Source organism: Canis lupus, chromosome 21, assembly GCF_003254725.2.
Source record: "Canis lupus dingo isolate Sandy chromosome 21, ASM325472v2, whole genome shotgun sequence".
NCBI classification, from domain to species: Eukaryota; Metazoa; Chordata; class Mammalia; order Carnivora; family Canidae; genus Canis; species Canis lupus.
The window spans coordinates 25833669-25858266 of NC_064263.1; the positions used below are offsets into that span (position 1 = coordinate 25833669).

Here is a 24598-nt window from a genome sequence, read left to right on the forward strand (position 1 = left end):
TGTGAGATGGGGTGGGCGGGGGGGTCTGTGGTCCAGGCATCTTGGAGAGGTCTCAGATCTTCTGCACTCTCAGTATTCCCCAATGCCCCCTCCCCGACTCCAGACCTAGTAAAGCTTTTGGAAAAGATACTGGGTTAAAAAAAAAGGGGAGGGGGGGCAGCCCTGGTGGCTCAGCGGTTTAGCGCCACCTTCAGCATGATCCTGGAGACCTGGGATCAAGTCCCATGTCGGGCTCCCTGCATGGAACCTGTTTCTCCCTTTGCCTGTGTCTCTGCCTCTCTCTCTCTGTGTCTCTCATGAATAAATAAATAAAATTTATTTAAAAAAATAAAAATTAAAAAGGCAATTAAAAGTGAGTGTTCCAGTGCAACTAGCCCAGAGTTCAGTGGAGATGAAGAGGTGTCTGCTGGGAGACAGGGCTCAGAAACCCCAGGAGTTGTAGAAGAGCCCGACAAGGGGCAAAAGGGGATGCACGCACATCCCAGGGGACACAGAGATCACAATTTATTCAGCCAGGGATCCCTGGGTGGCGCAGCGGTTTGGCGCCTGCCTTTGGCCCAGGGCGCGATCCTGGAGACCCGGGATCGAATCCCACGTCGGGCTCCCGGTGCATGGAGCCTGCTTCTCCCTCTGCCTGTGTCTCTGCCTCTCTTTCTCTCTCTGTGACTATCATAAATAAATAAAAATTAAAAAAAAAAAAAAAAAAAAAAAAAAAAAAAAAAAAAAACAATTTATTCAGCCAGCAAGGATTAAGGGTGAAGGTTTAGGCCAGTCCTCTCTTCTGAAATCTGCGCTCCATCACTGCCCCCTCTGCCCGTGTCTGGTGCTGAGTCTACCTCCAAGGCCAGGGCTAAGACCTAGCTAGGTATGTGGAATAGGGAAGAGCACTGGAATGGGAGTCAGATAGGCCTGGAGTCTAGCCCATCCCTGCCTCCCTGTATCCGCTTCCAAATCTGTTTTCTTCTCTCTAGAACAGAGATATCAGTAGGCCCTGTCTTTTGATGTAATGAGATGACGGATGCCCAGGACCTGGCACAAGTCGGAGCTCAGTGGTTGCTGGTCACCCTCCACCCCAGGTCCCAATGTCCTCATTGGGGTGACCTTGAGAAAACTCCTTCTCTTATGGCTCCCATCTTTTTCTATAAAGTGAGGGTGCTGGGTGCTGGGTCTTTCCAATGGTGACCCCTGTGGTTTGGGGCCCAGCAGGAGACTGGGCAGCTGCCTCAGGCTGAGGTGCAGCTCCAGCCTCTGGCTGTGCCCAGTGGAGGGGGCACCGCTCCAGGAAACCCTGGAGGGCCGTCAGGGCTGGGAAACAGCGGCAGGTGTGAATAGAGGTGGGTCATAAAGACAGATAAGGCCCAGGAAGAAGGGGCAGAGGATGTGCTCGGTGTGGTGTGACAGTGGCAGGGGAGATAGTCCAAGGGGGATGGGGAGGCCCCTCCTGCCACCACCCCATCCCCTCCGTGGCTCACAGGGGCCCAGGTTCATTTCCACACTGTGTTTTGGGTTCCCTACCCCCTCATGCTGGTCACACCTCTTCTCTTGAGCAGAGTCCTTCCCTGTGTGACTCCATCTCACTCATCCAGCCACATTTCCCTTATCTCACACGACCCAGGCCCAGCTGGAAGTGCTCTAGGAAGCCTGCCGTATAGCTCCCCCAGCACTGAGAAGGATCCAGTTTCCAGAAAAGGTGTCTGGGCCGCAGTGGCCTCCCTCTGGGTTGGGTCTTTCCACAAGAACAATGGGCTGGGAGTTGGGGGGCCTGGGATCCAGGAAGGAGTGGCTGTGACCACCAGGCCAAGGGTCCACTCTGGGCCTCCATCCGTTCCTGAGAGTCAGTAAGATGGGACACTGCCCTGGGTGAGGGTAGGGCCAGCTCTGAATTCCAGGGCCCAGAGGGGAGAGCCTCCTGGAAAGTGGAAGGCTGTCTGTGGTAGGACCTTCCTGGAAGTCAGCTCCCTCATCTTGGTGCCTCCTCAATCCCTCAGCCTATTTCGGTCCCCAGCCCGCCCGCCTGCCTCCTCTTAGTGTGTCTCCTGCCATCTTGAAGCCTCTCACTATCCGCTGCTGGGTGTAGCGCGAAGTCTGGGGCCTTTCAGCTGCCAAAGGGACACCATCACCCACAGCAGCCCAGCTGCTTGTCTCCCTTTGCTACCATTTGGGGGTCCTGGTGCCCCACCTTGAGAAATGTCTTCCTCAGAGCTGACCAGGTCCTCTTTCACTGCAGAATCTGTGGGTCCCTCTGATTTGTCTCAGGGGACACAGGGAATAGTCTCTTCCCATCCCTGGAGTCTCACGTTCTGGGAGAGGACAGGGGACAGGAGGGTCCAGGTCTTGGCCCAGATCATAATTTGTCTCTAAGAGAGATGAAAAGTCAGAGCGAGGTTGAGGCCCCTGGAGGTGAGGGGTGGGGTGCTCTGTAAGAGGGATGGGGCCTCACCAGAGAAGGGGCTCAGAGGATTGGAAGGGGGCCTGGGCACTCAGCTCTTTCCAGGCCATTGACCCTACCTACAGAAAGCCTTTTTCTCTACTCTTGCCACTAAACAAATAATTGTTAAAGGGACGGAACTGTCATAAAGTCCACGCCCGTTCCTCTCCCCACTCTGTGCCCATCTGTCTTTATCGTCACTGGGGCAGCCATGACCACCCAGGCACTGGGGCTGAGTCATTAGCTTTCAGCCTGGACAGCTGGCCCCTGGGCGTGGAGTCCCCTCACCCTCCACCATCGGCCTGGCATCTGGGACAGGAGGATAGAGGAGTCAGGAGGGAAGATGTGGCAGGGCACAAGGTCCTAAGTTGAGTCAGGAACCATTGGGGTGGGAGTATAGACACAGCCCCCACCCCCATCTCAGTTGGGGAGATTCAGCCTGGGCACTTCCCTTCCCTTGCCCTTCCAGTCTGTGGCTGTCTTTAAAACCCCCAGAGGGGCTACAGTTCTGGAAAGGGTGCAGCCGAGGAAAGGGCTCCCATGGGCATGGGCTGGGATGAGCATGGCCCAGCATAGACCAGCCTGGGACTGTGGGATGTGGCCTGGCCAGGTAGGGCAGGTTGCAGAGCAAGGTGCCAAGGTGAGGGGACTCCAGAGGGTTTAGTCCCCTTGGAGGCACCGGGGCTCCATGAATGATCTGGGCAGAGTCAAGGCTGACCTGCCCCAGCCCAGCCTTTCGTCTGCTGCTGTCCTGGGACCCCTGAGACCACAGGCTCTCACTGCCAGGACGTTTCCAGCCTCTCAGATCCTCCCTGTCTAATGAGAGTTTTACCCAGCAGCTAAACAGATTAACCTGAGAGCAAACCTGCCCCTTACCTCCCCCTATGCAAGTCTGTTCTGGGGCTCCCAGTGCCCTCAGGATCACGCCCGGCTCCCCAGGCCCTCTGCAGCCTTGCTCTCTGCCATCCGGCCACACTAACCTCCTTGCAAGTAGGGCAATCCAGCAGCCACACGGTCTTTCTCTCCTCTGAGCCTCTACACAGGTAGTTCCCCCTGCTTGCACATCCCTTCTCCTCAGCCTCGATAACCTCTGCATGTTCTTTAGGACCCAACTCAGCATCGCCTCCTCCAGGAAGCTTTCTCTGACACTAATTCCATGCAGGACAGTTATGAGAGATGCATGGGAGGTGATTCACCCATTGAATGGGGGAGGTGAGGAAGAGGAGGTAGCTAAGGACAGTTTGTGGACAAGCTACAAGGGACCTGATGGGTGGTTGTGCCACTTTCTGTGGGGGAGAGAACAAGTTCAGGTTGGGACTAGGTGCCTTTGTCAACGTCACGGACATCTAGGGCAGGCTTCCAGGAGGCCTTGGGGTATCTGGGGTCCTATCTGGGGTCTGGAGTTTATGAGAGTGGGGGGTTGGGGAGTCATGGGGCTGTGAGCACAGAGGAAGAAGTTTTGTGCAGAAAAGAAAAAAGGCTGAGGGCAGACTCCTTTATCGGGTTCCCCAGGAGAAAGGGGATGAGGCCAAGGTAACTCTGGTCAGGGCAGGGGGTTGGGATGGTAGGAATGGGGGAGTCAGGGGTCAGTGGGATGAAGTGACAGGTTCACTGACCAGCAGCATAGGGACCAGCGCCACCTTGTGGTCACCCAAAAACCAGACTGCAGGAAGCCAAGTGGCTGCATGGGTTCAGCAAGAGAGGGTTTGCCTGGGGGTCACCAAGGAAGGCACCTGCCCCCAGAAAGCCCCAGTCTTTAGCAGTTTAGTCATCAGGAAGCATGGCTGCACTGCCCTCCTGCCACCCTAGATTCCTATTCCTTCCTGGGATGATTGGCATAGTTGGACAGCGCAGAACCAGAGCCTAGCACTCTAGGAGCCTAATGGTCCAGAGTGCCAGGGCTAGAGGGTAGGAGGTACCACCGGTTCTTGTAGATTCTAGACCAAGAGACCGGGAGGGAGTGGATCCAGTTCAGAATACTGCACGATCTCTACCAAAATGCTCAACCTCTTTGTCCTCAATTTCTCTAGAAGCTGTGACCTGATCAGGAGACTTGTAGGCTGCCCCCTCTCTTTTTTCTCAACTGGCCTTTGCTTGGCTCCCCTGAGTGACCCCATATGCCCCCCAGGCTTCTCTTCTTTTCAGGCCAGGCAGTTCCTACAAACACAATTAAGTAGAGGCAGCATGAGGGATGAGGAACCCAGGACAATTAATCATCAGGGAGTGACAGTTGGTGAAAAATCAGGCACTTAATTAAGCAGGAAGAGCTAGAGGCCAGGGGAAGGGTGGTATGTGTGGTGAGGGCAGATAGAAAGTCATTCTTCCTACACCATCTCTCCTCCCTGCCCCCTTCTTCACACCTACCCCCATTCACACTAATCCTGTTGGAAGCTCATGCCCCCTCAGGTCTTTAGAAAGATTCTAGCACACTAGTTAAGAGTATGGACTCTGGGCAGCCCTGGCCAGCGGTTTAGCGCCACCTTCAGCCTGGGGTGTGATCCTGGAGACCCGGGATCCAGTCCCACGTCAGGCTCCCTGCTTGGAGCCTGGTTCTCCCTCTGCTTCTCTCTCTCTCTCTCTCTCTCTCTCTGTCATTAAAAAAAAAAAAAAGAGTATGGACTCTGGTGCCGACTGCCTGGGTTCAAATCCTGACTCCACCACTTATTAGCCATGGGACCTTGGATAGGTTCTTAACCTCTCAGTGCCTTAGTTTCTCCACCTGCAAATGGAAAATGATGATAATATTGAATTCATAGGATTGTCAGGAATTCTGAGTTAATCTATAGGAGTTGCTTGGACTGTGCATGGCACATAGGGAGTGAAGGATAAACTCAAGTTAGGACAGCTATCTCTGGAGTCCTCCTGTGCTTAGCACTGCAGGTTGCTCTAGAATGTTTTCTTTTTCTCTTTTCTTTTAATTGAAGTATAGTTGATATGCAGCGTTACACTAGTTTCAGGTGTATAGAATGGCTTTCTGAGGATGGAGATGGTTAGTATTCTACTCTCCTCCACACTCTGTCTCCCTGGGAGGCTTAGAGAGGTAGGTCACTTGCCCAAGGTCAAGTAGTAGCCACAGCAGGATTTAATGTAGGCAGCCTAGCTCTGAGTCCTTGCTTTATTTGCTCTGGGGGACCTGCACTAGGCCCACACCCACCAGCAAGAGGTACCAGGAGCCAGATGCTACATGGTCAGGTCAGGGTTCCCATCTCTTTTATTTGTGTCCACCCTACAGCAGGTTAAATTGTCTAGATCCTTGCAGATGTGCAGGGTCCAGCCTGCTGTGCGTCCCCAGGCTGGGGTCTGCTCCTATGTAATCCAGGGACTGAGAGATGGGATGGCATCCTCTTTTCAGAGAGGCTGTGGTCTCCCGGAAGCGGCTGGGCTGCAATGGACTGGGCCCCTCAAATCTGCCAGGGAAGCCCTTGGCCAGGCTGGTGGCTCCACTGGCTCCTGACAGCCAAGGTAAGGACTGGGAAGTGGGCAGGGGCAGGGAGGGACTGTGCTCCTGCTCCCGAGATCACGTCTGTCTTCTATCCCTGTCTTCATCTCTGTCTCCATCTTTCTCTTGCCTGTGTCTCCAGCAAATCCTCTAATTCTCTCCCTCTTGTGCTACTAACCTCTCTGAGCCTCCGTTTCCTGATCTGTAAAATGGGGATGAGAGAACCTACCTTGAGGGGGTGTTTTGAGGAGGAGCAAATGAGATAATGCATGTTAAGGGCCTGGCACATACGAGGGCTCAGTGGCCAGTGGCCACAGTGATCGTGTGCTTGTGTCTATTGCTAGATGGGCTGCGTTGTTGTCATGCTCTCTCTGTCACTGTCTCTGTTTTTCTTTCTCTTCCTCTCCACACCCCCTGTCCGCCATGTCTCTCTGCCTCGTGTCTCAGCCTCTCTAGGTCTCTGTCCTCTGTCTCGATGTGGAAAGTGCACAAGACTGGGAGTCAGGAGACCTGACTTGCTGTGTGATCTTGGGCAAGTCACTTCCCCTTTCTGGACCTCACTTTCCCAATCTGTAAAATAGGGGTGCTCAGCCTTTCCTGCCTCCTGCCCTCTCAGGGTCGCTGGGGGTGGTGGTCACAGGAGAATTGTGAAGTGAGGGGGCTTCCTTCCATGCAGGGGACATTGCTGTGGTTGTTCTGTTGCTGCCTCAGGACCCCCTGTCTCTCTGGGTCTCTGGGTCTCTCTGTGTCTCTGTCCCAGCCTCTTTGTCTGTGTCTTTGTCTCCCTCCCTGGGGCTTGGCTCTGTATCTCTGAGCCTCACTGGCCCCGCAGGACCACCTCATTGCCCTCTTCCCCTCAGTGCTGGTCATGCCGCTGGTGGACAAGGAGGCTGGGGCTGTGGCGGCCGTCATCCTGGTAAGAACAGTGTGGGGTGTGGGGTGGGCTGGGGGAGACAGAGCAAGTGCAGTGGATGGAGCCTGTCTGGTGTGTGTGTGTGTGTGTGTGTGTGTGTGTGTGTGTGTGTAGAGCAGCAAGCTGGGCGGGAGTTGGGGAAATGGGGGCCTGGGAGGAGTTTGGGCTTCCCCACACCCCAGCGCTCCGGCCTACCTTGAGTGGTCAGGACAAAGTCGTTGGCCGGGTTAGCCACATTCCGAGACATGCACAAGCCCCATTTGCACCTCTCAGCCCCCTGTGAGCTAGAAGTGCAACCCTTGCTCCCTCTTTGGCATCCTCCCCTCCGGGTTAGAGGCGGGGGGCTGTGTCCACAGAAGGCCGGAGAGACACCGAGGAAGGGTGGATTGCGGTGGGGGGGCGGGGGGGGGGGTGCTGACAGAGCGTGGGACGGCCGGTCGGATTCCGGGGGCAGGAGCGGGGGCTACGGGAGGGGCTGCCTGAGAGAGCTTGCAGCCCCACGCCAGAGGCGGGCGGAGAGGGCTTCCTGGAGGGGGTGATGGGGGAAGGGGAGATGCGCTGCCTGGGAGGGGGGGCGTCAGGCCGGAACCCAGGCCCCCAGGCCGGGGCTCCCCCGTGCCCTCTGCTGCCCCCTGGCGCAGCTCTCGGGCTTTCTGCTCCGGGGGCAGGGCTCGGCTGAGCCTGGCGGGGCGGGGGCGTGAGCGTTCACAATCACTGTCCCGTCCCCGGGACCGAGGGTGGGCGCCCCAAATGGCCATTATTGGGAGTAGGCTTCACCGAGGCCGCCACCACCTCGGTGGGAGCAGCCCGGGGGGCGGGACAGATGAAGAGTGGGTCCTCGTGCGCCCGTGGGACTCCTCCCGAGCTCATTAAGCCAGAATTAAAGGTTTCCGAGGCGCCTGACCTTTCCGGAGCTGCTGGCGGGGGAGGGCAGTGGGAGTGGGGGGCGGCCGCGGGGAGGGGTGCTTGGCTGGGTCTCCGGCGCCCCATCTGCCCGCGGAGGGAGCCGCCCGCACCCTTGGTTTCTCCCGCAAGCTGCTCCCCACCCCCAGCTTCTGTTCCCGCAGGGGACGGATCTGCTGTTGGCACCGAGCTCTCAGCGAGGCTTCCCTCCCTCTTTTGGTCCCAATCTGGGCCAGAGCTGGTGGCTTGGAAGAGGACCAGGGCCGGGGCAGTGGGCGGAGGTGGGCGGTGGGCGGTGGTACCTCGGGCGCCCACCTCTGCTGAGGGAGCAGAGTCTGGGAGGGACAGTGAGGGCTGGGCCAGAAGGCAAGCAACTGCAGCAAAAGGGACGTTTGGAGTTTGTTCATCTTGCGGGCAGGAGGATGGCTGCCATGACTGCTGCTCACCTGGGCTCAGATTGGGGGGGGAGCCCAGGTTTCTGCCTTCTCCTGGGGGGGAGAAAGGCCTGGGTGTATAGGTTTTGTGTGCTGTGGAGGGGGAGGTGGGTCACATTACTTAAACTTAGTGCATCCTAGCAAAACCCTGCTCTGGGCATCCAGAGAAGTGAGACCCATTAGTGCCTTCTAGAAGCTCCATCTGGGGGAAGGCAGGCACAGCCTCAGACTACCAGTGGCTAAATGAAATAAATGCTGCTAGCAGCTGCTCTGGTGGCAGAGGCTGGAGCAATAAGGGGTGCCTCTAGTGGAGGTAGCACTTGAGTCGGGCTTTGGAGCATAGGTAGGAGGTCCACTGGCAGAGAAGAGGGGAAAGGATATTCTAGGTGGAGTAAACAGCATGAGCCAAGGCAGGGTGGGGAGAAGGGTGGTTGGAAGAAGAGTGATCCCAGTGAGTCTGAGGTATGGGATACATGCTGTTGAGCAAGATGCTATCTGGGGCTCTGGTTGCCAGGAGAGGTTCCTGACGACTATCTGCCCACCTCCTCAAAGACCCTGAGCAGTGAATAGCTCCTTTTTTAAAAAAGAATTCTCGAAAGGTACTTAAATTATTCACAGTCTGCCTCTCCTCCAAGCCTGGTAGAAATGCACTTCCCCAGGACACCCTTTCCCGGATGCAGGCATATGCATCTGAGAGATCCTGTCCTGCGGGATCTCACATCCTTTCAGAGGCAGCACAGGTGGCCCCCTACCTCCTAGCTGCAACCAGATCCTGAGGCAGAGGGTACAAAGGGTAAAGGGGCTGCCACAGGGCAGATATTTTGGGAGGGCTGACTCACAGCTACATCCTCAACAACCCCATTCCCTTCTCTGAGTCTCTGCTCTTGGTATCCATTCTTGAGCATGGCCAGGCATTGTATGCTAGGTGCTGCAAACAGCAGTGACTGAGCCCCGCTTTCACAGTCCATACAGTCTGGAGGGGTTGGGAGACAGGCATCAAGCAAGAGTGCAAAATAAGGCTAGGATTGCGAATGTTAGCAAATGCTGGCAAAGAAACGGGGAGCCTGAAAGGAATAGTGGGGCCTGATACAGATGCGGGCAGTGGAGGAATATGCCAGCCAGGTGCAGGGCTGCCTGGCGGAGCGCTGGGCCTCTGAGGCTTGCAGCTCCAGGTGCCTTGATTGCAGATTCTTTGTGTGGAAAGAATCTTTAGCTCTATTCTTCAGTTCTGGGATAATAAGTCCCAGGAGTGGGCGGCCCTTGGTCTCTGGCATTTGATGCATGATTTGTGCCCATTCTTCCCTCCGGCTGTGCCGCCTCACCAGCTCCTTACATGAGGATGAGGTGTTCTTGCAATTAGCCATGTTGGGCTTGGTGAGGGTGAGGGGTGTGGGGCTGTGCTGGACTTTCAACTCTCTCTATAGCCCCAGTGCCCACTACTGAGTGTTTCCACTGGGCCCCAGACACACTCCCTGATTAGCAAGAGTAGGTGGCAGTGGTGTTCCTGTTGGTGAGTAAAAAGCCATGTGTGAGTGCTGGGGACTGTATGTTTGCATATGGGGGGGGGGGAGAAGTGTGTGCATGGTTCATGGGTATGTGAACTCAGGTATCCTGTGTACAGGTACGAATGTGCACATATGGATGGTGTATATGCTGTGTGGGTGTGTGGATATCTTTGAGTCTGGGACTATACTCTGTATGTGCGTGTGCACACACGCCTGAGCATCTCCATGGGAAAGTGAGTGTATGGGCGGGTGCTGAGGTTTTTCAGGAGAATGTGTACATGCTGGGTGGGGATGGGCTGAGGCAGCCCAGGAGCATGTGCTGGGGTGGGGTGGGTCCAGTGGGTGGAGAAGGATTTCTTTGTCTCCAACCTTCTGAAGCTCTCATTCAGTCTCCCAGCTCTGTATTGGCACCAAACTATATTGCCAACCCAGCAACTGATTGTCCCCACAGACCCAGAGGGGTCCGAATCTTCCCTTTTCCTGAGAGATGGGTTCAGGTGGAAGGAACAAGAAGGATAACCTCCTCCACCCACTAACAGTAAAATACCAACATGTTTATGAAAGCCATACACAAATGAACCATGCCCCCCGCCTTTCAACATCCTTTCCTGTGGGGGTCTTCGGTGGTGGCACTTCTTCCAGAGCTTAACCTTCGACACCATCTTTGGTCTATAGATGCTAAAGTCTGTCATGGATCCCCAGTACAATTAAGCCAAAGTCCAGTTCCTTAGCCTTGCTCTCAAGGTTCTTCCCTCTGTGGCACCATGGGTCCTACCCCTGCCCTGGTTCTCATATCCCCATGCCACCTACTAGCCGCACTGCCAGGACAGTCTCCTGTCTGCCATACCGTCTCTTCAGGCTCCCTGTGTCGTCCCCATACTTCAGCACCAGTTCTTCAGGCTCCCTGTGTCGTCCCCATACTTCAGCACCAGTTCTTGAAGCCTCGCAGATGCCCTCCCCCTCTGATCCCCCACAACCCTTAGGTTCCCACCAGTCTGCCCTCTCCCACGTCCTCAGGTATGAGGTTCTGCACCCCACCAATTGCATCCCCCACTCCATTCCGCCCCAGCCAGACTGTGCGCTTTCTGAGAACCCGCTGGGCTCCTCCTCTCCATCTGCTTCAGGCAGGGGACCTAGAGCAGAGGCGGGCGGGGGCTGCTAAGTGGGGAGGGAGGATGAAGGAGGGACCCCAGTGCAGGCACTGTGGGGAGCCCTGCAGGTGGTGAGAAGCCCTGAGTAGGCACAGGAAGCTGGTGACGCAGGTGGGGAGCCTGGCAGGGCTCTCTCTTCTTCCCTCCCTCCCTCATTTTTCTTACCAAGTGCCCAAGCAGGGTTGGGAGAAGAGCTTTTACAACATATATAAGATGCGCTAAGGGTGTTCCTCATGATTGACACAGGGAAGTTGGAGTGGGATAGGGTGATGGAGGTTGGGGAGTGGGAGGGATGGGAGGGGATCTGGCTTGGGGAAGGTATGGGCAGAAAAGGGGAGGGGATGGTTGATCCTGTCCCAGACTCTGCCACTTTCTGCTGTGTGACCAGGGGCAAGGCAATTCAACCTCTCTGGGCCTTGGTTCATGTGCAGAGTGGAAGCTTGCCTCCTGGGCTGGTGAGAATCACATACATGTAGGGCAAGCACTTTATCACTCCAGTTCATTCATTCGCTTATCCTTCCTCCCAAGTCCTTTAGGCACAGCAGATGCATTGTAAATGTTGAACCTCTTCTCTTACTGCAGACTCAGGGGCAGCTCAAACCCCAACTCCGAAAGGATGGAGCTGGAGGCTGAGGCTGATACCACCAATTCCATAATCAGGGCCTAAAGGGCTCCATGGGCTAGGAGAGGGAAAGGGGCCCAAGGTCACCACCCTTCCCTCATTAGACACCTGGATTGTGCTATTAATGGGACAGTGTCTGAAAAGGCACAGATCAGAAAACTTCTATTTCTTTGGATTAGCCCTAGAAGGCTTCCTGGACAAAGGGGTTTTCCTGGAGCCATCTGCTTGGTCAGAAGGATAGGCTTATCACTGAGGCCCGCAGACTGGAGTGTGTATGTGTTGGTGGGGACAGGTGGTGCTGGGCGTGGGGAGGGCACTGTGGCAGGGACAGGAGGCTAGGGGAGGTCACAGCCAGTCCTCCTCTCATATTCCTTTAGGTGCACTGTGGCCAGCTGAATGACAGTGAAGAGTGGAGCCTGCAGGCAGTTGAGAAGCATGTGAGTGGGGGTAGGGCCGGGGTGCAACTGGGGCTGCTGAAGACCCTTGTCACAGCTGGTGGGAAGATGATCTGGCCAGGGAGCTGGACAGACCTGGGTTCCAGTGCACCATCTTTGGGCTATGTGACCTTGAGCAAGTCACTTACCCTCTCTGAGCCTTGGTTTCACATCTGAAAATGGGGATAAGGATAGCACTGACCCATAGCTTATGGTCCGGTGAGATAAGGCAAGTCAAATATCCCGTCAGTACTTAGGAAGGACTAGGTACCTAATGGAGGTACTAGGTACCTACCTAATGGAGGGTCTTTCCTGAGATTTTATGATTTTGTGACTTTAACAAGGACTTGTAACTCCCGTGAGTGCTAGAGACACGGAGAAATCTGGTCCTGCCCAGTTTTGTAAGAGCCTGGGGGTGGGGGTGAGAGTGTTCATGGGCCCAAGGACGCTGCTGGGGCAGTGGGAGCCCACAGGTGGGTGGAGCGCTGAGGGCTGAATCGTTCGGGACCGGGCGGGTGGGGGCGCGGGGCTCCGCAGGACCAGGGAAGGGTTTGCGTGGAGGCGAGGGGCCCGAGGGCGGCGGGCGCGGTACCCGCGGGGCGCGGCGAGTGACTGGCTGCCTGCTCGGCTTGCCCCAGAGCCTGGTGGCCCTGCGAAGGGTGCAGGCCCTGCAGCAGCGCGGGCCCGGCGCTGCCCCGGGAGCGGTCCCGAACCCCCCGGCGGGCGGGGTGGCCTACACCGACCGGGACCGGAAGATCCTGCAGCTGTGCGGTGAGGACCCGGTGCTGCGGGGGGCGGGGATGAAGAGGGGGGACAGGGTCTAACCTGGAGGGGAGGGGCCTCTGCGGGGACGTGTGCCCGGGGTTGGGGACCGGGGTCCCCCGGCTGGGCCGGCAGGTGGGAGCCTAACCCGCGTCTCGCCACCCCAGGGGAACTCTACGACCTGGACGCCTCTTCCCTGCAGCTCAAAGTCCTCCAATACGTGAGTACCAGTGCTTCTCCCCGCCGTGTCCCTCCAGGGACCCAGGTCCCCGTGAACCCCCCTCTCAGTTCAGATTCCGGCGGCCCGCCCTCTCTTCTACCTGAGGAGCCGGGGAGAGGCGAGAGGGTGGGGAGTGGGGGCGGCTCCAGGCCCCCGGTGAGCCCCCTCTCCGTCCCCGCCTCTCTCAGCTGCAGCAGGAGACCCAGGCCTCTCGATGCTGCCTCCTGCTGGTGTCCGAGGACAATCTCCAGCTTTCCTGTAAGGTGAGGGCCCAGGTCCACTGTGGGCAGAACGGGGAGCTGGAGAGACCCGGTTCTCCGAGGGGAACATTCTTGCCCGTCCTTTAACCGTCCGGCCACTCTGTCCCTCAGGTCATCGGAGACAAAGTGCTGGAGGAAGAAACCAGCTTTCCGGTGAGTTCTGCCTCCATCCTCAGTGTTGGAGTCTGTGGGAGCAGTTAGGGCCAGCTCCACACTCCAGGGATCTGCCCAGAGAGACTGAGATCTCTGCTAGAATCTCTTGGAATTTGATGGAATTATCTGGATCTTGGAATCTATTTAGAAATGTTATGAGAGATCACAGCCTCTCATAAATAGAATCCATTAGGAGAGATCTCTAAACAATCTATAGAAAGGCTTCTTTGCGACCAGTTTATTCTGTTGGAGTATTTCTGGATTTGACTCTCTTAGAATCTGTTGAAATCAATGAGAATCCTTGGAGTTTGCTTTTCTCTCTTCTAATTAGGGAAGAGCCTAATATCATGGAAAGGGGATTCTGATCAAGAATCCTTCCCTCCACCCCACCTTCTACCCCTGCCCCCTTCTGCTGACTCTATCCACCATTTGGACTTACTGAAGAAGTTGTTGAAACTTCCAGACTTGGGAGGGGAGGGTTGAGTCCGAGGTCGCCTGACCTAGCTCCTTGGAGGGAGCTAGGCCCTGACTCAACCTCTCCTCACTCCCCAGTTGACCACAGGACGCCTGGGCCATGTGGTGGAAGATAAGAAGTCTATCCAGCTGAAAGATCTCACCTCTGTAAGCCATGGCCTGGCTGGACTGGGGGAGGAGGCAAAGGGACAGGGTGTCTGGAAGATGGCAACCTGGAGATCGGAGAGACAAGATGCAGGGACTTTCTCCCAAGCCACCCCCATGTGTAGTACTTCGCATCCCACAGGAGCCCCTTAGAACTGTCTGCTGCAGAATGTAGTTGAGTGCCGGGGGAAGGAAGGAAGCGTACTCCCTCCCTCCTTCGGTGCCCCGACACACCTCCCCTTTTGCAGGAGGATGTGCAACAGCTGCAGAACATGTTGGGCTGTGAGCTGCAGGCCATGCTCTGCGTCCCTGTCATCAGCCGGGCTACAGACCAGGTGGTGGCCTTAGCCTGCGCCTTCAACAAGCTCGGAGGAGACTTGTGAGTCTTGTTAGGGCGAAGTGGATCAGGAGATGGAGCTGAGAGGCTGGGCAGGGATTGACTAGGGTAACAGTGAGGGAAGGGCACCAGGCAGGGGATCCCGTCCTGGCAGTGGTGGACCAAATGATTTGTTGGTGCAAGAGACTACAGGATTATGAAGGCGCTAGACCCTTGTAGCTACTGCTGGCTGAGGCACAGGTAATTGGTGAGTCTCCATCACTGATTTTGGCTTATTTAAAAATCATGTTGAGGTCCAAATGAGTTCCCCTTCTCTTTGCTCACTTCCTCCAGTTTGGATTATCTACTCTTAGAATACTGGCCTTTCCCCCACTTGCCATCATCCTGTTTGGCACTTCTGCTGGAAACTGCCTGATGGAGGGGTGGTGAGCTCTGGGATGGGGAACTCTCTGGGACCCACAGAGCATCATTGACACTGTGGAGAGGCTAAAGAGAAGAGGCTGGGAGGGGGGGGCGGGTGCTGGCTAAGCTGAAGGACTTTAGAGACACTGACAGGGCAGCTCTGAGAATCATCGGGCACAGAGGGGTGGGGCTGGACAGAGTTGGGTAAAGAGGGCTTAGGAAGCATTTCTCAAGAACCAAGGTCAGATCTGGGGTCTCAAAGTGGTATTATAAATAGATTTCATGTCCTATTCCAACTCATTACATGGTAGTAGCTGCCTGAAACAGTGGGTTGATAATGGAAATGAGTTTAGTGAGAAGCAGTGCTGTGATTGGTGAACCGTGTCTGTCGTGGGTGCAGCTCACCCCTGATGCCACACTTGGTCCAGCTGGCCTAGCCGTGTGTGCCTGAATTGTACAGGTAGGGAAGAGCAGGCAGGTGAGGGGGGAATCCTGACTCTGGAATGCAGAGAGATATTGACAAAATGCTTGACCCCTGGGGCTCAAGCAAGGGAACTGGGCTTCAGGCCCTGGAGGTCCTGCAGAAAGTGAAGACTGGGGATGTTGGGACTCCAGAGGTGTCAGAAGCCCAGGGACAGTATTACGGGGGTGGGACAGAGATCTGGGAGTCATAGGCCTGAGTAGCAGGACTTGCCAGCACACAGAGCTCTGTAGGCAGGTGGATAGGCCTGGGGAAATGAAGACAAGGTGAAGCAAAACCCGCTGAGGCAGGTTGGATGTGGGATTAGTGTCATCTGTGCTTGGAATCCTAGTGGTGGGAGGAGCATTTATACCATTCAGTAAGCACATGTTGGGCACCTACTGTGTCCAGCCCTGCACTGGTCAGGTGGTCTTGGAGAGACCCTTGGGGAGGGGAGTGCAGGAGGCTCCTGGGGAGGAGTTTCACAGGGGCTGTGACTTTTGGCTGCTGGCTGGGGGACTGGGCTCTGAGATGGCCCCACACCCAGAGGAGAGGTGGCATCAGAAGGGAAATGAGACAGGGCTTGGTGGCAGCTTTGTAGCCATCTCTGGGTCCCATATATTTCAGGAGTGAGTGCGGAATGAGTACGTGAGCCAAGGTGGGGTTCAGCTCAGAGCAGTGAATGCAGACAAGCTACCTGGAGCCCAGAGAACTGGGACTCCAGAGTCCCTTGAGCTGGGAGTGAGATGGGGTTTGGTGGCCAGGGAAGAAGTAGAGTACAGTTAAAACATTTAGCAAGCACCTCCCATATATCTCCCTGGCACCAGCTCTGCACTGGGTGATACAGTCATGGTCCCTGCCTGCAAGATACGAAGTTTATTTTCAGGGCCGAGAGGGAGGAGGGTGGGAAAGGTATTCTAGGCAGAGCGAACGGTGTGGGGGGAAATGTGAAGGTGTGAGAGAGCCTGAAGTTTTCTTAGAGTGATGAGGATCTCAGTATGGCCGAGTACGAGAGACACCCATAGATGAGGGGACAGAGGTGAGTGGGACCAGACTAAGGGGCCTCAAATGCTAGGGAAGGTGAGGGAGGTGGACACAGGGTGGTGGGTGTAGGGATCTAGGCCCAAAGCATCGGGCAGCAGTAGGAGTGGGGGATGTCCTAGCAGAAGAGCACTGAGACCAGCCAGAAAATGGGGAGAAGCCTGGGCAGGGAAATCTGGGGGCAGAGAGAAGGTCAATATCTCTGAGGCAGGCTCCTCCCCCTCACTCCCAAGACCCCTGCTCGGAGAGGCTAACCCATGTCCCCAGTGCAGATCCTGCCGCAGCTTGGTCCATCCCGCCCCCACAAAACTCCCTGGTGACAAGTCATTTGGTGGCCAGATTGCATGACCTCAGCAGGATTGGGGGGGCTGTCTTGACAGATGAGAGCTAGCTCTGTGAGTAAGATGGGCTCCTCCTCACAACCACAGTAGGATTTATGGAGGCACCAAATCAGGGCCTGCAGAGTTGTGAAGATAGGACCGTGACAGGAGCTGGACAAGACGGGGTAGTGCCACTGCCGCTCCTTGAGGCTGGTGGCCCCTGGGGAAGAGCAGGAGACTACCCAGCTCTGGCCCCGGGCAAGTCTCTAATCTGAGGGAGGAGACTTAGCCTCAGTTGGGATAAATCTGAAGTCAGTGGAAGGGGATGTAGCCCTGGCTTCAAGGAGCAATAGTTTAAGGAGGAAATTTTGGTCTGAGGAGGATTAGAACCTTCCCCTTAGGGAGCCCCCCTGTCTGAGGGGGGAGCTGGTCCACGCTGCCTGTGCAGCAAGCAGCCCCAGTAGAGGGGAGTGAGTGATGGTTAGCTGCTGCGTCTCTGAGTGGGCTTCCTGGAGAAATGGAAGCAAAGAGAAACAGCAAGAGAAGTCTGCTGTCTGCTCCCTCTCCAGTGACCCCTGCCCTCTGCCCCAGGTTCACGGAACAGGATGAGCGAGTGATCCAGCACTGCTTCCACTACACGAGCACGGTGCTCACCAGCACCCTGGCCTTCCAGAAAGAGCAAAAGCTCAAGTGTGAGTGCCAGGTGAGTGACCTACTAGGAGCCTCTCTTGGAGGGGACAGAGTTGCCCAGCTCTCAGCCTCAGAGCGTCATCCATAGGGAAGAGCCCCTGTTTTTCTGGACTGATGGCACCAAGGTTACCTAGCCCTCGCTGGTGCCCTGGAGGCTTCTTAAAGAGGGAGGTGGGTGGTTCCTCAGGCCAGCGCCGCGGCGGCAGGCACTGTGTGGGATCGTCCTCTAGTGTTCAGCTTGGGAACTACAGCAACATCTGGGCAGTTGGCGGGGGAGGTGTGGGGGGTGTGGGGGTGTGGGGGGGTGAAGGAGAGACTCAGATTACTGCCCAGCGGGGCTGTACTTCCCGCTCCTTCACTTGGTAGCCAAATGACATAATTAGACTCTGGCGGTCCCCAGCCTGACCAGAGAGCCCTAGAGGAGGGATGAGAAGCCCCCCGGAGCCATTGGAGGCAGGGGGCTGGAGGGGGTGACACCTCTGCAATGCGAATCCCTGTGATCTTCATTGTCTCCATTCCAGGCTCTTCTCCAAGTGGCAAAGAACCTCTTCACTCACCTGGGTGAGTGAACTGCCCTCCTCCAGGCCTGGCTGCCTGGCTGCGGGGTGGGCTGGGGTGGGCACAGGACCAGCGTTCTGGGGAGGAGAGGTCAGAGGGCTTGGCTGGGCACTCTAGTCGGGTCTCACCACAGCCCTCCACGCTTCTCCCCCCCACAGATGATGTCTCTGTCCTGCTCCAGGAGATCATTACAGAGGCCAGAAACCTCAGCAACGCTGAGATGTAAGCGAATCTACCTCTGGGTGGGGCGAGACAGGCCCCAGCCCTCCTCCCCGTCCCCTTGTTCCTTTTTCCCTCTTTTTCCCTCTCCACTGCCTTCTTGTGGGGCCCTGTCATATCATGTGTGATCCTTTATTTCATGCCTGTGTCCCTCCCTGGTAAGGTCCAATGACAGCAGAGGCGGGGCTGGCTTTCCTGGCCATAGGTCCCCAGCTCCTAACACGGTGCCTGGCACACAGTAGGCACTACAAGGGAAAACAAGGCGTTGGGATGAATTAATGTCTGGAGCCAGCCAGCTCTCAGGAGGGTCGTATAATGGAGCACTCCTTCCAGGCTTCAGAAATCTGGGGTCGTGAGAAGTGGGGGTGGTCGGAGAGGGGTGTCAGGGCCCTGTGGACCAAGGCCGTCTCCCACAGCTGCTCCGTGTTCCTGCTGGATCAGAACGAGCTGGTGGCCAAGGTGTTCGACGGGGGTGTGGTGGATGACGAGGTGAGCACGGGCGCGCAGGAGTGCGGCCGGGCCCAGTGCTGGGCGCCCCCGGAGCGGGAGCGGGCGGGACAGTCGCTGGTCGGCTCGGCTCGGCTCCGAGGCCGGTCGCCGACTCCTCCGCCGCATCCCCTCCCTGGCAGAGCTACGAGATCCGCATCCCCGCTGACCAGGGCATTGCGGGCCACGTGGCAACTACCGGCCAGATCCTGAACATCCCGGACGCGTACGCGCATCCGCTCTTCTACCGCGGCGTGGACGACAGCACCGGCTTCCGCACGCGCAACATCCTCTGCTTCCCCATCAAGAACGAGAGCCAGGGTGCGAGCTCGGGCGGCTCCGGGAAGTGGGGCGAACGCGGAGGGGCCGGGGCGGGGCGGGGCCTGAGCAGGATCCGCGACCCTTCCCCACCTGGGAAGGCCTGGCTCACCCTGGCCCGGAGGGCAGACCCCGCCCGACACCCCCCGGCCGGTTCTAGCCCCTCTCCGGTCCCCAGAGGTCATTGGTGTGGCCGAGCTGGTGAACAAGATTAACGGACCATGGTTCAGCAAGTTCGACGAGGACCTGGCGACCGCCTTCTCTATCTACTGTGGCATCAGCATAGCCCATGTGAGTGGGGACAGGGGCCAGGCGGCACAGGACCCTTTGTTCTCCTCTCCACGTTGACTGTTCCGACGGGTCCATGACTCAGAGCTCGGTTCCTGGGTCTCTACACAGGCTACAGCACCTGCTGGTCATCTCTGGCCTGTCTCCCATCCAAAAATTGGGGATACCATTTACTATCCTGTCCGGTTAGCCTCCTAGGATCATGGAAAACACCATTATTGCCCACCCCGTTCCCAAAGCAACCTCAACCGCAACCTCAAGCCAAGCCCCTAGTCAGCTTCTTTTTGAAAAATGTTGGGTCTCATTGTCCAGAGTTGCAGCTCTGACTCGGGAATGCAATCACTAGGTTCCTGAGGCTCTCCCACCTCCTTGCTTCTCCTTCCCTGCCATGATTGAAGACTGGGGCAGGCTCAGGAGGGGATGCAAAGTGCCATGTCAAATGCCAACAGAACCTGGGGAGGCAGAGCAAGGGGAGGGAGGTCTGGGTGAAAGTGGGAGGGAGCTTGCTACTCTGGGCTGGAGCTTGAAGGCAAAGACTAGGGCTAGCATGGGATGGGAAGGGGGGTTTCTATCTGACCCCTTGTCCCAGTCTTGGCCATTCTGAGATTTCATAGCCATCTCACTTGAGCCCTATCATTCCCTTTCTCCTCTAGTCCCTCCTCTACAAGAAAGTGAATGAGGCCCAGTATCGCAGCCACCTGGCCAACGAGATGATGATGTACCACATGAAGGTGAGGCCTGCACGGAGCTGCTGCCCTCCTCAAGATCCCAGGGTCCCCTGCAGCCCACCTGTTTCTTCCCTGCCTTCCGGTTCCTCAGAGGTCCAGGACCAGCCTGGGTTTTCTGATTGCCTTCTCTTGGAGATAAGAAGATAGACCCAGAGCAATGCCTGGCCTCCTGTTCTCCTGCTCTCCTTTAGGGCAGCCTCTTCCAAGCAGTTTCTGGTTCAGCCCCAAGGCTGGCAGCAGGACCCACCCCAAGGAAGTACCTGGTGCAGCCAGGTGATCCCCATGTCCAGGGATAACTCCCATCTTGAGAATTACTGAAGGCTAGGAAGCTCACTCAGTGACTTTCCACAGCTTCCCTAGGTACAGTGCTCCTGCAGTCCTTGGCGACCTGCTGCTATTCCATCTCAATCCCAGACTCTGTTTCAGAAGAACTGCCTCGGGCTTTAGTTCAGAGTGTGTGGTGGTCATTTCCTTCTCACCTGTGTCCAAATCAAAGGGTCACAGACTTTGCGGATAGCTATGATCAAAGCTGTAGTCGGAAGGATTAAGGTTAGATTCTGGGACGTTCTACCTGAAAGAAGGAAACCTCCAGTTAGTGTCTGTGAAAGGCTGGCATTGTTCAGGGGGTATCATGAAGGGGTGTTCTCTGTCTTTGCTAAGGATAGGCTGTTACAGATGAGGGTTCTTACAGGCAAGAGGGCACAGTAGGTGGTGGGCTGCACAACAGTGACCTCCTGCCCAGTGATTCTCCACGGAGTGGATGTCCTGAGGGGGATGCATGCCGGAGTGAATCGCCCCTCCTGCTGTGGGACTTTGAGGGTGAGGATGCTGGGTGGGGGGTGGAGGCCATCTTTTAACACAGTGGTTGGTCCCCTCTAGGTCTCTGATGATGAATATACCAAACTCCTCCATGATGGAATCCAGCCTGTGGCTGCCATTGACTCCAACTTTGCCAGTTTCACCTATACCCCTCGCTCTCTGCCCGAGGATGACACTTCCATGGTGAGCTGGCCCTCCCGACTTGACTGCAGAGGCAGAGGGTGTGCAGCCAGACTTAAGTTAGATGTGGCTAGGAACTTCCTGGTGAGACAGTCATCACCAAAGGCTAGAGAGCCTCCCCAGTAATGGAGTTGGCATGTGGTCTGCCAGCATGGGCCCCAGGGCCTGTCCAGGACTCAGGGGCTGGACTGGGTGATTGACAAGGGCGTGTGGCCTCAGGGTTGGCACCTCCCCCCTGGTTTTCAAAGATTATGTGAGCTTCGTTCCAAGAGTTCTTAGATCCCGTTTCTGAAAGTTCATGGCTCTGAGAATGCTTGGCCTTATCATTTTATGGTTCTCTAGGTTTCGGTTTTGGTTTTTTATGGTTCTCTAGTTTTAGATCTCAAGTTCTAAGATTCCAAAATTTTAGAGGCTTCAAGAAAGGCCAAGTCAGGGGACCCATTTTGAAATTGGCAGTTCCTCTGACCCTTCCCTTCTGCTCTCTCCAGGCCATCCTGAGCATGCTGCAGGACATGAATTTCATCAATAACTACAAAATCGATTGCCCGACTCTGGCCCGGTGTGTGCCCCAGTCTTCCCCTCCACATGCAGGCGGCTTCAGGCTTTGCCTCCTTCTGTCCTCCACGCTCACCTCCATTGCCCCAGCGCTCTGGGAAGGGGTCTCTGTGGATGACTAGGAGTGGCCCAGTCTGTGGGAGAGGGGAAGATCCATGGGTGAGAGGCAGTCCCCAGACCCCCGGAACCACGAGTAAGGGAAAGGAGTGGGGCAAGGCAGAGCCTGAAGTGATTCCTGGAAGAAGAGAGCCTGAGGCCCCTCTGCTGCCCTCTCTCCTCCCCCCCAGGTTCTGTTTGATGGTGAAGAAGGGCTACCGGGATCCCCCCTACCACAACTGGATGCACGCCTTTTCCGTCTCCCACTTCTGCTACCTGCTCTATAAGAATCTGGAGCTCACCAACTACCTCGAGTGAGTCGGGGGACTGACCACCCTCCCCCAGGCTGGCAGCTGCTGGAGTCTGCTTCCTTGGGATAGGGAGGCACCCCTGGTGTGCTAGGCACTTGACATCACCACCTCCTGGGATCCTCTTAATAGTCCCACAAGGAAGGTTGCATAGCCCTGCTTTCCAGGTGGGACCTCCTCACAGTCACATACCACTGGAACAGTGAGCCTGTCAAACTCCAAACCAGGGCTGCTTTCTGGGAAGGGGACCCGGTGTCCCGAGCTCGCTCTGGGTGGCTCCTGGACTTCTCAGGCGCCATTCTTCCTCTGGACGTGCAGGAAGGGGCTGATCTCCTTCTCCCCCCTGCCTCCCAACCAGGGACATCGAGATCTTTGCCTTGTTTATTTCCTGCATGTGTCATGACCTGGACCACAGAGGCACAAACAACTCCTTCCAGGTGGCCTCGGTGAGACTCTGCCCCCCTCACAGTGGGCGCCCTCCTCGGGGCATCTGGGGGTCTCACCCCTCCAGCCTGAGGAGAGGTGGGAGCTAGTGAGACCAGGAGCTGGTTTAGAGGTGGGAGGAGGCTCTCCAAGGCTTTGCACGGGCTCTGAGATGAGAGGGTGGTGAGGGGCAGGGAGGACAGGGCACCGCCTGGCCTAATATAGCAGGCACTTACATGTGGATGTGAGGAGTGATGGAGATTTCCCGGGCTTTTCCAGAAATCTGTGCTGGCTGCGCTCTACAGCTCCGAGGGCTCTGTCATGGAGGTACCACCATTCTACCCAATATCCCAGTACCCCTCATCCTCTTAAGGCTGATGATTTATGTAGTTAGACTGTGATCCAGCTCCTCCTGTTCCCAAGCCCTACTCTCCAGACAGGCCCTGAAGGCTGTAGCCACCCACCCCACAGGGCATGTCTGGCTCTTTTTGCTGGCTGGGCTTGGAGGGGTGCAGGTGTGGATGGGGGCATGAGTCAGCCTGCAGGTTTGGCCTGAGCCCAGGTTTTCACAAAGAAGACTTATATTTAGCAGGTCTCTCTTTGCATATCTGGGAAGGCCCTGAGCAACCCTCACCCCATCAGGTCTCGGATGGCTCCACCATGACACCCCATTTTACCTTAGGTTTTTTAATTGTGAGCTTCTTGGGACAGGGGCAGAATCTGAGACATCTCTCGATTCCCTGTTCTGGGCACAGAGTTTGGCACAGTGTAGAAGCCAAACTTGCAAGGTCACCTTGCCTCATGCTGCGCCCCCCCCCCCATAACACCCCTCTGGGGTCTGCCCCCGCTTGCATGCCCCCAGTAGACAAGGGGCTCACTCTCTCCCAGGAGGCCGCATGGCAGCCCTGCCTCCGCCCTCTGTGCCCTGGGCTAAGCCTGCTCCTCCTCTGAGTGACAGCCTGTCAGCATTTGGAGACAGGGGCCTTGCCCTTACCTCATCACTGCCTTTCTTTGTCAGCAAACAAATGTTTGCTGCATGAATTAGTGTCTAGGACTCCAAGGGATCATTTCAGAATCATTCTAGTTTGAGAGGCTCTCAGAGGTTGCATCGTTGTATGCCTCCATGTGACAGCCGAGGGATCTGAAGCTCAGGGCCTGCAAGGGCTTGCCCAGGGTCACACAGAGGGCCAAAACAGAGCCCAGAAAGGAAACTAGGTCCCCTGACTCCCTGTTTCTTCCTGTTCTGCTCACCTTGGGGGCTGGGGCTGTAGCAGGCTGGCTCCCTCTCTTGGGGTCAGCAGTGAGCAGAGCCCCCCACCCCAACTGGGCCCCCATCATTCCTCTCCCCCTGCAGAGGCACCACTTCGCTCAGGCCATCGCCATCCTCAACACCCACGGTTGCAACATCTTTGACCACTTCTCCCGGAAGGTGACTGGGGTCACGGGTGGGGGTGAGGGAGTGGGAGTCCAGAGCTGGCCTGAGGCAGGAGAAGGAGCCGAGGGAGCGGGTGGGGGTGTCTGGCAGGAGGCCTTGACACCTCCCCCAACCCTGGCCCAGGACTATCAGCGTATGCTGGACCTGATGCGGGACATCATCTTGGCCACCGACCTGGCCCATCACCTCCGCATCTTCAAAGACCTCCAGAAGATGGCTGAAGGTACCTACTTTTAACCTCAGGCCTCATGGTTGGGGAAGGATCACCAAGAGGGTGATGTGCTTGGAGAGCATCTTCAGGGGTTTAGGCCCACCCCCTCTAGCATCGAGCTACCAGACCCAGGCAGATCCAGCATCAGCCTCTGGCTCCCATCCAGGGTGCTGGATTTCCTGGACCATGTGGGGTCGCCCTGGAGGCCTTGCCTTGACCCCTCCCTCTCCCCAACAGTGGGTTATGACCGTACCAACAAGCAGCACCATAGCCTCCTCCTCTGCCTCCTTATGACCTCCTGTGACCTCTCTGACCAGACCAAGGGCTGGAAGACAACGAGGAAGATTGCAGTAAGTGCTGCTCCTCCCTGAGAAAGGAGGCTGCACACCAAGCCCAGTTCTCTGTGGCTCCTGCAGCCTAAACACCCTCTCTGTGCTGAGTTCAGCCTCACTAAATTTTGGGGAGACAGAAACCTAGGCCACCTCAGTGCAACAGATGGGGAGATTCAGAGAAGGACATGGACTCACTGGGTGTCACACAGCAAGTCACTGGCTGGCAGAAGGTGGGCCAGAACCCAACCACTCCTCCCCATCTGGGGCCATCCCCCTGCCAAACTGTGCCTGAGCCAGAGCTGAGAATGCCTCAGTTTGCCATCTTGGGAATGAGCTGTAGAGGAGCTCAGGGAGACAGATCCCATGCACAGAGTATGATAAGAGTGTTGGTCTTTCAGGAGCTGATCTACAAAGAGTTCTTCTCCCAGGGAGACTTGGTATGTGGGGAGTGATCTTGAGTGCCCAGATTGCAGGGAGGGTTCCTGGTCTGGGGCTTGGAAGGGCTGGGTTAGTTTCATCCTTGTGCCTGTTGGAGGGAGAAGGGGCCCAG

General features: G+C 56.5%; 1 protein-coding gene across 7 annotated transcripts in view; it reads left to right on the forward strand.

Moving 5' to 3' along the window:
• The window catches only part of PDE2A (phosphodiesterase 2A), a 92879-nt gene that overhangs the window by 66508 nt on the left and 1773 nt on the right, over positions 1-24598 (forward strand). For all 7 annotated transcript variants that reach the window (XM_035703742.2, XM_035703739.2, XM_035703743.2 and 4 more), the window contains 25 exons: positions 5781-5890; positions 6728-6783; positions 11773-11832; positions 12468-12600; positions 12759-12811; positions 13000-13074; positions 13183-13224; positions 13777-13845; positions 14091-14221; positions 16994-17105; positions 17614-17653; positions 17809-17872; positions 18286-18358; positions 18499-18676; positions 18852-18964; positions 19615-19692; positions 20569-20691; positions 21177-21247; positions 21531-21653; positions 22006-22093; positions 22350-22397; positions 23425-23499; positions 23629-23728; positions 23954-24066; positions 24447-24485. In XM_035703742.2, the coding sequence (XP_035559635.2) occupies positions 5781-5890; positions 6728-6783; positions 11773-11832; positions 12468-12600; positions 12759-12811; positions 13000-13074; positions 13183-13224; positions 13777-13845; positions 14091-14221; positions 16994-17105; positions 17614-17653; positions 17809-17872; positions 18286-18358; positions 18499-18676; positions 18852-18964; positions 19615-19692; positions 20569-20691; positions 21177-21247; positions 21531-21653; positions 22006-22093; positions 22350-22397; positions 23425-23499; positions 23629-23728; positions 23954-24066; positions 24447-24485 (2167 nt within the window). The remainder of the gene's footprint in view (positions 1-5780; positions 5891-6727; positions 6784-11772; positions 11833-12467; positions 12601-12758; positions 12812-12999; positions 13075-13182; positions 13225-13776; positions 13846-14090; positions 14222-16993; positions 17106-17613; positions 17654-17808; positions 17873-18285; positions 18359-18498; positions 18677-18851; positions 18965-19614; positions 19693-20568; positions 20692-21176; positions 21248-21530; positions 21654-22005; positions 22094-22349; positions 22398-23424; positions 23500-23628; positions 23729-23953; positions 24067-24446; positions 24486-24598) is intronic.